The 13,598-nt window shown below is 42.7% G+C and overlaps 1 protein-coding gene across 2 annotated transcripts in view; it reads left to right on the forward strand.

Moving 5' to 3' along the window:
- Window positions 1-974: 974 nt before the first annotated feature.
- ZDHHC14 (zinc finger DHHC-type palmitoyltransferase 14) overlaps window positions 975-13,598 on the forward strand; it is a 101,400-nt gene continuing 88,776 nt past the window's right edge. For both annotated transcript variants that reach the window (XM_065732630.1, XM_065732639.1), the window contains exon 1: window positions 975-2,516. In XM_065732630.1, the coding sequence (XP_065588702.1) occupies window positions 2,266-2,516 (251 nt within the window). In that variant the 5' untranslated portion in view covers window positions 975-2,265. The remainder of the gene's footprint in view (window positions 2,517-13,598) is intronic.

Below are 13,598 nucleotides of genomic sequence, written 5' to 3' on the forward strand. Positions count from 1 at the left end.
ATGCTGTATTCATGAAGATAGAAAGAAAAAATTGTGTCAAAAGAACATTTCAAAGAATAAAAATGCTGTGACAACCAGCTCTGGGGGAGGAGGAGGAGGGTGTGGAAAGAATAATGCAGCAGTACCCATTACATGTAGGGGGTAAATAAATAAATAAAAAGATGTCATTGCATTTGCACGAGAGATGATATCACCAACTGGTTTTACATCTTGCTGCCTGTTGGCAATTGGCAGAGGGTAACACCTCTCTATGCTTTCCCTGTGTGGCATTAGCATTTCCCAGATAACAGTGATAGGACAAGAATTAATGGCTTTTATTTGTGCTGAGGAGGTTCAGGTCAGATATTAGGTCTCAGAAAGAGTGCTGAGGCATTAACACAGGTGGAGTCACCATCCCTGGAGGTGCTCAAGAACTGTGTGGATGTGGCACTGAGGGATGTGGTCAATGGGCATGGTGGGGATGGGTTGGTGGTTGGACTTTGTGATCTTGGAGGTATTTTCCAACTCTTCTGATTTCTAAAATGATTCTTGATAATAATAATCCAATAAAATGGATGGTGGACTCCGCAGGAGGGTACCAGGCCACTATTTGGTTACCGTCTCTCAAGCTCGTCCATTCTCCTTTTGTGAGCAGCAGAACTTTGCCGGTTAAACTTGCTAGCGCCGGGCGGAGCGGAGGAGAGCCCCCGCCCCACGTACCCGTCCTCCTCGCCTCACTCCGGCTCCGCACCGCTCCCTGCCTCGGGGAGGGCTCGCACTGGCATGCTGGGGCTTGTAGTCCCTTCCCCGCCCTTCCCTTCTCCGCAGCCGCTCGGCAGAGCGGTGGGAGGGGAGTCAGCAAAACTACAACTCCCAGCGGCAGGAGGGCGCGCCCCAAGCCCGCCCGGGGAAGGAGGGCGGTCCCGTTGGGTCGGGCCGCGTGGGCGAGGCTTGTCGCCGCCTATCGCTCCCCCGCACAACTCGTTTACCTGCGGCCCGGGAGGACGGGCCTGGGGCGGGCGGGAGACGTCGCTCGGGGCTCGGCGGTGCGCGCCCGTGGCGCTCGCGTGGGCGGCGGGAGGCGAGGGCTGAAGGAGCGGGAGCCGCCTGCATCCCTCGGCCGGGGAGGGGCGGCCCGAGGGCGGCGGGGCGCGTGTCGCGCGGTCCCTGCTCGTCGCTTCCCGCTGGAGATGAGGAGGCGGCCGCTGCCGCCTCCGGATCTGGCTGCGGGGGATAAGCCTGGGTAAAGGCTCCACCGGTATCTTTTACCAGAGGCAGGGGGTAAAGCGAGGTCTCGGCGTGCGGCGGAGGGGCACCGGGCAGAGCGAGGGCCGGGGGCCGGGAGGATGGTAAGGGGCCGGCGGGGTCCCGGCACAGCTCTCGCCCTGCGCCCGACCGCCGCCGTGCCCCGCAGCCTCCCTGCGTGCGTGGGGCCGAGGCGGCGGCGGGGACCTGTTGTGCCGGGGGAGGCGGGGGCTACGGCGGCCGGCGCCGCCCGGGGAGCGGGGCGGGGACGCGGTTCCGCTCGGCGCCGCGGTGGAGAGGAGGGGATGAGGCGCTGCCGACCGGCTGCCCGCCGGCCGCCCGCCCGGCCCCGGCCCTGAGCCAGCGGCCGCCGCTCCTCCCCGGCCGGAGGGGAGCGCCGGGAGGGAGCCGGAGCCGGAGCCGCAGCCGCGCGCGCTGCTTGCTTTCTCTTTCTTGAATGATTTGTTCCGCGTGTCTCTTGGGGGGAGCGTTTTAGCGATGGTCATTTTTAGCAGTGAAATCTGCTGCGCAAAGGAGGATTATACCAAATCGCTATGAATGATAGACTCGTTCGCTAAACCTCGCGTTGGCCAACCTCCTGACCCGCGGAGAGAGCTCTCGGGGTGTGCGTGGGAAGGAAGAAACGCTCTCCCCTTTGAAAATTAACTCGGAGAAGGAAAAGACTGAATTTTTTTTTTTTTTTAGTTTTGTTTTTGGGCAGCCGAACTGCTGTATAATTTTTTCTTTTTGGTCTCGTTTTGTCATAATTTGCTTTACAAAGGATTGCCCTACGTGATGGTTTTGTAACTGGTGCAGGAAGGAAGGACCCCTCAGAAGCGTTTGTGTTATGACAGCTTTGGTTCCCGAAGAATTAACCGGTGTGTGCACAGTGCCCCTATTGCTGCTCTGGTAGCAGAATTCATTTTTTTTTTTTTTAACTGGGACTGGAGGAGAGGGCTGCCTCGGTCAGCGGGAGCCTTGCACAGACTTACATCGCGTGTACTTCTTGGTGGGGTTCTCCCCACACGGAACTCTCTCTTGATGACACCTGGAGGTGGCAGTGGGCCCATGAAAGACTGCGAATACAGTCAGATCAGCACACACAGCTCTTCGTCTCCCATGGAGTCTCCCCATAAGAAAAAGAAGACAGCTCCCAAAAGAAAATGGGAGGTTTTTCCTGGAAGGAACAAATTCTTCTGCAATGGGAGGATCATGATGGCTCGGCAGACCGGAGTCTTCTACCTGACTCTCGTGCTCATCCTGGTCACCAGTGGACTCTTCTTTGCATTTGAGTAAGTGATATTCAAGTCTTCGTATTTTCACGCTCTGCCTGTTGTTATTTATCTGCTGACTGAAAGCAGTGTGAGGGTGCTTATGTAGGATGTCATAGAGGGTGCTGGCTGACATCAGCTAATGTTGATTTATGTAACTTAAAATATCATCTGGTAAGATGCTGGGGGTTATGCGCTGCTGTTCTGCTCTGTGAAAAACTGAGGTTTGAGACTGAGTGGAGTGGGTTCTTGTGCTGCAGATTTCCAGCTCCTGTTGCAGAAGTGAACAACAGGTTTGGGACGTTAAGACATGAGAGTTTCTTGTCTGTCATTTGCTCCTTGGAGAGTCAAAACTGACAGGTGAAGTACTGACCCACTGTCAAAAAGCTAAGTGCAAGAGAAGCTGTATCTCTCATTAGTTCGTAAATGAGTCTGCTTTTATTTTTCCCTTCTTGAAGTCTTATAATATCTTGGGGTCAAGGTTTGCAGGTTAATAAGAAAGAGACAGAGCTGTACAATTCTGTACGTACATAGCTGTCTGCCACTAGGTAACAGCGTTACTTTCAGTCTGTGGTGCTAACAACTTGCTGTGAGTTTGGTCTTATTGAAAACTGTTTGCTTTAGATTTTTGGATTTATTTTGTGAGCTGGCTTCTGGCATGGTCCTAGGGTCTTTTTGTGTGTTTCCATGAGCTTTCAGCAGTAATCTACCAGGAATTTGTGCTTCTATGCTTTTTCATTCCCATTTCTGTCAAGTGAACAAGTAATGACAGCAAATCCAAAATGCTGATGTTTTTTTCTAGTTACAACAGAATGTCATAAATGAATATACATGATGATAAAGAATTAGGTTCTTGATATGAGAAATTCCATTCCTCATTTTTTACTTTAATTTTATTTTAAAGCTCAGAGTGCAGAGGTGCTCCCAGTGCTAAAATACTTGCAACAGGAATTAATGAGTTCATTTTGAAGAGCTAGTCCTTTTGCAACTATTAGAACAACTGTAGTTTGATTTGTAGTTTGTGGCAGGAAAAATATAGATGGGGTTGAACAGTGTAGATCACTACGTAGTGCCTTTAAAGAAGAAGATAATGATGTTAGTGAACTCTAAGTTGTACCAGTTAAAAATACACCCACTTAATGAACTGGTGATATTTCAGACAGTAAAAATGCTCAACATGTGGCCGGGGGCTAAGTATATGTACATGACCTCTACAGATGAATTGTCTTCTCTGGGCTACAGGTGACTTTAAAGGAATTTGTTCATTGTAAATCTACAGACACTAAGAAACTTCTTGAGCATCCTTCTGAGTAGTCAGAATAACATGGTTGATGTTGTGTCCACTTCCTGTAAGAGTGCTTCCTTTTCTATTTTTAAGGAGGTATCAAGTGTGGCTGCTGATGGTACTGAATCAAGACTGGGTGCTGCTCTCTTCTGTTCGGTGTGTTTGGGCCTCATTTTGGAGATGAGGGCTGACATTTGCCTCTGTGTGCAGTCTCATCATCTTGAGTAAACTATCCGAAGGGAAGTTCTGGACTTTGGCAAATACCGGAATGTAAATGTAGGATCAAAACTGTAATGCTTTATAGACATGGTTGCAAAACTTATTTCTTAAGCAGTTGCTTACAGCTTTATATATATATATATATATATATATATATATATATATATATATATACTTAACAGTTGGATCTTTCAGAGATGAATGTTCTCTGCAGTTGCATGACTCAGAACTGTTAATGCAGGAATAGCTGGTAGCTGTTCCTCACCTGATTTCATTGCTGCTGGCAGTTATGCACTCTGCTGGAGTGAAACACCACCAGTGTGTCGTGTCTTAGTTTTTTTGCAGTGTAGCTTTATGTGAAGAACCATGCTTGATGCTTGGTTATGGTGTTTTGGTTTAAAATTGATGGAAGTCTTGAAGCAAAGACAAATCTTCAGCTTTATATAACTATGTAAAATTCTGTGCATGTGTAATGCTCTTCAGTCATTCTTGCGTTACTTGTATTCTCATTTTAAGAAAATTAAAAGTAGAGAGTATGATGATACTTCATTTTTGTCGTATTAAGGTGGAATTGGTCTTTAAATGCTACTTAGACTACAGTTATGCTTTATCCTCTGAAGACTCCACCCAAACCAACCAACAACACCTACCACCACTGGAGCCTCCAGACTGAGAAGTGTTCAGTGTGCTTGTGGTGTTAAAACTAGGACAGGTTAATAACCTCACAGAGAAAATTGGGAGCTTCTTGTTTAGACGGTGTTATTCTGAAGCAGTTTCTAATTGTATCACTTGTTAGAGGCCTGAAGTTACCATTTAATGATCAGTTGAGAACATCTTGAGTTAAATGTCACTTCTGTTATTTGACTGATTTGATTAGCAAGCTGCTACTCAGTCAGCAGTCTACAGAATGGGGTGGAAATGTGCTTCACTCCTTTGCATATGTGTGAACCCAAATGATTTCTAAATAGATATATGCCTTGTTTATCTGAACTATTAGTGTAGCTGTCATTGAAGAGAAAGATATGGTGTGTGTTCTTGTGCTTGCTCTTCTTGCTACTATTGAAAGAAATTATTTTGCTCACTTAGGTTTTGGAAATTGGAAAATATGTATTAACTTTCAAATTATTTCTGCATTTGCAGGCACTGAACAGGGGGAGTAGGAAAGAGATGAATATGACAGCCTATTTCTGAGAAAGTGTTGTGCTGACACAAACACTTGGTTCTTTATCCTTTTGGTTTCATTTGTTCCTCTTAAATTCATTTTCTCATACCACTTTATTTTACTCTGATATCTGTTCATCCTGAGCTGTCTCACGTGCTTCTGACTCATCCCAGGGTTGAAATGAATTTTTCTTAATCAACAAATTGCAGCTCTCCAAAAGCAAACATATGTAATCATCTTGACCTGTATAGCTTTTGAAATCTTCACATTTCTTCATCTTGTGCTTCTGTGCTTTTGCCTGCTTACTTTCTTTTTTTTCCCCAAGCTCTTGCTTTATTTTTATTCCTTTTTCTCAGTTGGTGTTTCTCTCAAATATTCCAAGTGTGTCACTGCTTCTTTTATCACTTCACTCTTTTGCATTTTCAAAGAGTAAGCCAGAATTTGCTTTAAAAATAAATAAATAAATAGGAAACTTCCAACGCAGTAAGCTTTCAAACTACTGAAGTATAATTGCTGCCCCTGTACCCTTCTGAAGGAAGAGAATGCAAATGAGCAGTTTTATTTGTCTAAGTAATCTATTAAATATAACATGGTATACTGCAGGTACTTTTGAGACCCAACAAAGATGCTATGCTTGAGGTACTCCTAAAGTTTACGTTTCAAAATGCTCAATGTTACTTTATCTTGGAAGTGTAATTCTTAACTCTCTGGACATGTTTTAGTTTTTGTTTTTTTTTTTCAAATTTGGCTTTTTGTTGGACTTCCCTTTGCCTTGTGCCACTACACAGAGGCATGTTTTCATAGGAAACTAATTGGTGCTCATATGTAAATATCTGCATGACCAGCTTGGAAAACAAATTCATTTCCCTACAGCAAAGGCAACATCAGTAACCGAAGGGCAGAGAGTACTGCTGTGCTGAGCCTTTCCAGCTACTGTATTTACATTTATGTAAAGCCCTTTGCTGGTACAATAAAGGCAGGCAAAATTAAGGCACTTCATATGTACTGTTCTTATTTGGCTAGGTATGCGTGCTTGCAACAAGAGGGAAGAACCCATCATACTTGAGGTCACTTTGGCTACTGATTTTTTTTGTTACAGTGAAGCAAAATAGAGTGGCCTATTTCAACAACAGACATAAACGGACATCTTGTTGAATGGCAAATCTCAGGTGGATGCAGAAACTTCATGAGTTTGGAGCTGCAGTAGATGGGCTTTGCTGCTGGGAGCTGCCCTTGGCTGCCAGCACAGCTCCTTCATGGAGCAGGCACAGGAGGGAACGTGCCTGTACCTGGGCTGCTTCAGTTTGTGTTTCCAATCACAGGTGGATGTAAATGAAGGTGCCGCTCAGACGCAGTCAGGTTTTCTCCTGTCAGCTCAGTTGCAGGGTCAGTATTTCTGGGAGGAGGTTGGAGCAGATGGCTGAGTGCCGGCAGCGCTGAGGCAGCGCCGCTCTCTTCTCTGTAAATGTGAGCCAGTGCCCCATCACTTCTGATGTACTGTGACACTTGCACTGATTCAACCAACTAGAGATTTTCTGAGCTAGTTAAAACTTGATTTTTTTGTAAGCATTTGTGTAATTGCGCTGTTTTCCCAAAGACAGATGCTGGAAAATTATTTCAACTGAGATTGAGCATGTGCATATGTGTGTACAAATCATTGCTTCCTATCTGCTCGTATGGTTGCTGGCAACCTCTCCCAGGCCTCCCACTTTGAAAGCCAGTGTGACTGGAGGACATCTGTGAGTCACGCTTTCTGATGCGCTCTAGATGGCTCAATATTGAATTTCTATAGCACGCGCTATGGTGAAGTGGTGCCACTTGCAGTTGGTCTCTGTGACAAGCCCCAGTGCGTAAACACTGATGTTAGCAAACTGAACACTTTCACTGGGGTACTGACACACATCTTAATCTTGTGACATGCTTTCTGCTCTTGAGGGGTGAATTATTAGTGTGAGGTCAAATTCCACGAAGGTGGAATGTCCTTCATCTCAAACCCCCCCTTTATTTCTTTTGTCTGCTTCTAAGATGAGTAGGTTACATGCACCTTATGATGACCATGTCCTTCAACTGTGCGTTGCTGTGTGAAATAGATTGCTACTTCAGCTGTTAAGGCAACTATAAGCTTGCAGAGTGCTTCCTGCTGAAGATGCCAAGATGGCTTTTAAAGTGAAAGTTGCCGTAAACTAAAATGAGTGTCCAATTGAAAACTCCATCTTTTCCTCAGTGGAAGGCAGTAGGTGCTTTATAGCGCATAGTGGCAAGTCTTCCCCTACTTCATTTTTGCTCAAAACATGTTGTTAAAGTGTAAACAGAGCAGTATTGGTTTGTCCCTTTGCCACGTTAGTGAAAAAGACGTGGAATGCAATAAATCTAATAATTTGAGTTAATTTCTTTTAGTTAGTTTATATAGATCTACTGAATGATATGGCATGTTCATAGTACATTCTGACCAGATGTTGTTTATTCTTTATGCTTAATTTACCATGAAAACGTTACCTGTCAGAATCAAATTATCTTTCAGAGGCAAGGTGCGTTTAATACCTTTTTTCCCTTGACAAGTGACTTTCCTTTCCTTGGTCACAGAAAGCTTCCTTCATTTATCTGTTCTAAGTTTCTCATGGATCAGTGCATGTATATCCCCTGTAGTCTCTCCCTGCTGGAAGCAAGCGGTTCTGTTCTAGCCTGTCTTAATGCAGCACTTCACTGAGCAGGTACATTTGTTTAAGCTTTTAAATCTGCTCTGAATGAATTAAATGATATAAACCAAAATCCTTTTTACCCAGAAAAGCACTATTAGCATTTGATATTAAGTCACGCACTTCTGTGTTTCAAGGCTCAGTCTTCTTTTCTGGAAGTGGATAATTATTCTATGTTTTTTCAGAGTAAAATTTGGTGTGGATAACCAAAGGATAACCACTCCTGCTTTTGAAAGCTTTGGATGGCCTCATACTGTTCCTTGAAGAATTCAAAATTAAACATAACTTTTGGTCTTTTAATGTACTACTTTCTCATTTATAGTTCCACTTACATTTCAGCGTTATCCTCTCTGCTTCCCCCCCTCCTCAGCCCTCCGCACTTTGCAAGAGTGAACGATATGGAAATAGAAAGTATAACCATGTGTAGGAAGTAACACTGGCTTTGAAGACAGAATGTCCCCTAAGGACCTTGAGGAGCAATCTGTATGGCTTAGGATTGTTGATGTATATGCATCCACAGTGTAAAAAGATGTTTTTCTGTTTATGTTTTGCCTGATGCCATTCTGTCTCCACAGTGATCTGATGGGGGATGGTGCACTGCTCTTGAGAGCTGGTGATACTGCTGTAGGGAGTTATAAATTCTCACCTTTGATTCTTGATATCCCTTCCAGAGCAATGAGAAGGTAACTTCGAAAGCTTAATTAATTTTCTTACCTTTATACGTGTCTTTAAACATCTCTGTTGGTGATGGATAATACATCTTCAGCCTCCAGCCTGTGAGATTAGACATGTTTGATTAAAAAAAAATCCAACTCATCTGTTAAAAGTTTGAGGTTTTTGTCAGTGTGATCGGTACAGTTTGCCTGATCTGCTTTGGTTTTTCTCTGAGTAGGAACTGTTGCCCCTATATGTTAACAGATGTGCTGAGAAGGTACAAAAGTGAACTGAGGCTAGAATGGGGGGAGTCATTAGATTTATGTTATTGGAAAAACTGATTTCTGTTACTTTTTCTTAGAAGGCTAGCATACCCGTGTGGCCTGATGTGGGGCTCTTCTCCTGTCTGCCCTGCAGTGATTTCCGTATCTTGTTTGAAGGAAACTTGCTTTTTTCAAAATGTTTTTTGAAAGTAATTTCTTGGGAATAATATTATATTTTAGGTTCAGATAACGTGTTCTTTTACTTATTTTTAGATTTGGACTCGTGGGAAAAATGTGCGATATGATTTATTTTCCATAATAAATGTGTTGCATTACAATTTTGTAAATAACATTTATTACAAAATAAAAGTAGAAAGTATGTATGTGATTAACTTGCCTTTGGCTGACTGAGAAGTTATCTTTTAGAATGAAAAGGGGAAGGTATTAAGAAGAGTTTGTTCTAGTCTCTTCACTCCTTTTTTTGAGCAGAAAAATATTGTTTAATATTTCTGGGCTCATTTGTAGATTTGGTAGAAACTGACATGACACTCCAATTGAACACCTTGATCATTAAAAGGGTGTTTATATTTTAAGTTAATCCTTTTTAGGTAGTTAGCACCAAAGCAAAGCCTTATATGCTGCCTTTTGAATGGAGAGGGTCTATATTGTAGCTGTAAACTATTAGCTTACATTTGAACACTCAGGCTAAGTAATGAAAAACTGAAGATGGAGAAAGTTGAGAATATTTTTAACTTTCTAAGCTATGATTGTTTCAAAATAGCCCAATTAAAAATAAATGAAAAAAAAAAAAAGAATAACAACAACAACAACAAAAAACCACCAAACGCTGGCTTGAAATACTGGGACATTGGAAATGCTTAAAATGTAAAATTACCATCTAGGAAATTTTTGTTACCCTGATTGATAATTGTTTAAGTGAGGCTGCTCATTGATAATTATTTAAGTAGCTGATGCTCACTTAAGTTCCAGGCTGCCTGTAAGGATTTGTGCATGGCAGTGCTGCTCATCTTAGTTTTGGTGAAGCTGATAGAGAAATCCCCTTAAGTCAGATGGAATGACTGAGGTTTTATTAAACTTTAAAAAGATGGGCTGTAATTATACAGAACTGAATGTGAAGGAAAAATCCCTTGTAAAGCATTCGAACTCTTCAAATCAAAGAAATAAAGATGAAGTCATTGTGCAATGACTAAAGCCCATGAATTTTCTTTGTATTTTTCATATTTATTATTAGAAATATTTACCATAAAAATTCAAAGCAGTTTTTAGGCCGAATAATCCAAGGCATTATGGAGTTTTTGTTCTAGACAACCTTTTCCTTACACTGTTGTACATATTCCTACTGGAAGAGGCTTTGATCACCTGGAGATCCTCTTTGTACAGCTGTCATTAGGCAAAGGGTGCTCTGTGCTTAGATGCCCACTGTGGGATTTCAGTGGTGTGCTGGGCTGGGTGTTTCACTCAGTTTGATTGCATCACTCTAACTGCTGGGGTGATGGTGGACTATATATACTTGGCTTCTGGGTTTGTGATTGCTTCCTTTTCATTAGTGTTTACAGGGTTTATTAACGTTATTGTGGGATGGTGGCTAATGAGGTCTTACATAATGAGCTTGGCTAATGAGATCACAGCTGTTTTTGTTTTCCATTCCTGCCCTCCTCTTAAGTTGGTTACTGCAGTGAGTACCAGTAGCACACATTTGTTGTGATGAATGTGCAGTCAGCTTCACTTCTCATTAAAATTTTGCTCTTTTAATGAAAATACTTCACAAAGCAGGAAACTCAACAGAATACTGAGGATTAAGTTGTAAACTGAGAAGTTAAGATGTTGGCAAAATCTACAGTTTGTGAGTTTCATGTAAAACACAGTTAACAGTTACATTGCCTGCACTGAGTTAATATATTCACTTGATGGAATAGATGTGGATTTGTTTTTGTATATGCTTGTTATATATTTCAATATATATTCATTCTTAAGAATGGAAAAGTAGGACAAAGATGTAACAGAGTTTATTATTATTTTGGTGTAATCACTCAGTATGTTACTAGGAGTCATGAATGTAGATTGAACAACATTAGCAAAACTTTGTGGTCTTGATTTTCCATTAGAAAAAGAACAGAAATAAGACTGTATAAAACTCTCATTTCTAATTGCAGTAAACTGTGTACCTACCCCACTGATGTGCAGGCAGGTCAGAGAATAGCAGGCCTGCTTGTGTGTGTGTTCAATAGGCTTGTACGGTGGTAGCCCATTGGTTGTGAATGGCACATCTGAGGGCAGAAGCAAGTCTAAAACCAGCCTGTACTTCAGTTGTGCTGGCATGCTTGTTTGTGTTCATGGTATGGATTTTCATGGTGTTACATGAACGTGCATGTGTGGATCCAACTTGCCATAGAATCCTTAGAGTTGGAAGGGACCTCTGTGGGACATCTAGTCAAACTCCCCTGCAATGAGCAGGGATGCCACTGCTAGATCAGGTAGCCCAGGGCTGCTGGATGGAATTTGAACTCTCTTCTGTGCCCAGTATGCACTGTTTGTGGCCGTTGCCACTGGTACACAAAATGTGTTGCATGCTGTAAGGATTGGAGTGTTCTATGTGAAGATTGTATTCACTTCTGGTTTTATCATTGAATTACTTTGTGGAAAAGGGGTTCAGGGATATTACTGGTGTGTGAGTACCTGGCTGTAGGAGGGTGGAGTTGAACAAAATTCACCACCAAGAACAAAAAAACATGAGGAATATTTTTGTTTGTTTGGTAGGTGGGTTCTGTGTTGGTTTCTTTATGTTATTGTTTTTGTATGCGTGCACTCTTAGCATGGAAAGATTGTGGAGTTGCTTAAATCTGATGTGCTACAACCCTGAGGAGCCTCTACCATGCTTTGAGCAGGAGGTTTGGAGTGGGTAATCTCCAGCAGTCCCTTCCCACCTCAACCGTCCTGTGTTATCTGAGATAATTCTGAGCACATCTTCTTATAAGCCAGTGAAAGATATATGTAGGAAGATAATTGTAATCTTGTTTTAGTGACCCACTTATTAGGTGCTTGCTTCAAGAGAACGTACTTCAGCATTATATTGTCTTAAGATTTGAACTTTAAGCTTCAGTCCAATAGCTTCTAGAAATTTAGAAGGGAAACAGCCATAGTTTGTTTTTTTTTAACTTCATCTTTTCATTACTTATCAGTGAATATTGCTTTTTCTTCTCAAAGTACATTTTCCAAGGCTTCTGTTGGTTTTTCCCCATGCTTTCTTTCACTTCTGTTCTCCATCAGATTTTGCCTTCTACTGTCCATCTGGCTTGTGCTGAATTGTATTGGTGTCTTAATTACCTGATAAGGTAAACAACTGCATCAAATTTAGATAAAATCAATTTCACTCTTGAAAAACATCCCCTGTGCAGCAGTTGTTGCAATAATGTGTGATGTGTTCATAGTTTGTCAGTGTCTCTCTTAAATTTTGTGATCTTTTTCTTCTGTCTAATCTCTCGAACCACCTACTGGCTTTCACTAGCCTTGTAATGCCTCTGGTGTGGAAGAGGTAGGGATGCAGTATAGGTGAAAGTTAAATACAGTGCTGTTTTTCCTTTGTCTTGAAAGAGGGATACGTACACAATTTTTTCCCACGAGTAACTGACTTATATAGCATTTGCCTGTATCATTGTGAGTTATTGTTGTGCAACTGTGTAAAATGGAATCTTCTTCCTAGTGCTTGGGCCAGGTCAAGTTGTTCCCATCCTGCAGGTTCAGTTTCTTCCTTGAACCTGCTGCCAAGCTGTTACAGCTTCAGGCTGTCTTGCGCCTTAATAGATAGCATGCTCCAGCTTCTGGAGTCTTAGACAGAAAAGGTAAAATGGTATGTCTGAAAAGCCATGAGCACTGGTTTTGTTATTGTTTTTGGGCTCCCCGATACAAAAAAGACCGGGATCTCCTCAAAAGAGTCCAGCAGAGGGCTGCAAAGATGATAAAGGGCGTGGAGCATCCCTCTGGTGAAGAAAGACTGAGAGACCTGGGTCTGTTCAGCCTTGAGAAGAGAAGACTCGGAGGGGATCTGATCCACATCTATAAATATGTAAGGAGTGGGAGGCAAAGGGGTGAGGCTGGACTCTGCTCAGAAGAGTGTGGTGACAGGACAAGGGGAAATGGCCACAAACTGAAGTATAGGAAGTTCCACGCAGATGTGTGTGGGAACTTCTTCCCAGTGCAGTGACGGAGCAGTGGCACAGCTGCACAGAGAGGTGGTGGAGTCTCCTTCTCTGGAGACGTTCCAGACCCGCCTGGACGCCTACCTGTGCAACCTGGGCTAGGGAGCTGCTTTGGCAGGGGGTTGGACTCAGTGATCTCTAGAGGTCCCTTCCAGCCCCTACAATTCTGTGATTCTATGATCTTCGAGGAAGGGATGTTACCTTATATGCCACATTCCCTCTGAACACTGATTTGCTTTAAAAAAAAAAAAAGAGTAAATAATTGCAGTTAGGAAGGTATCAATTTCTAGATTACAAAGTGGGAATCAAATTATAAGAGGTGAAAAGTGCAAATGAAGCGGAGCATATTTTATTTAGGTGAAATATATCTGAACCTCTGCATCCTTGGCAAAAAGTCAAAGGTGTATCTCCCTATACCATGTATTTAAAGTACTTTTTTTCCCTAAGCGAACTTCATGCTTGTAGACCTGCTTTTTTTATGGGGACAGGGTTGTATTCTTATCACTCATTAATTCAAGCAAAACTTTAGAGCAGATCATAGGAACACCCTTTCTGTTTAATGGTTTCAATTGCAGTGAGACCAATCTAATGGTCATAGGCTGCTGAA

The sequence above is a fragment of the Cyrtonyx montezumae genome, unplaced genomic scaffold (genome assembly GCF_038088225.1).
Source record: "Cyrtonyx montezumae isolate F1298 unplaced genomic scaffold, pur_monq_1.0 scaffold_0, whole genome shotgun sequence".
Taxonomy (NCBI): Eukaryota; Metazoa; Chordata; class Aves; order Galliformes; family Odontophoridae; genus Cyrtonyx; species Cyrtonyx montezumae.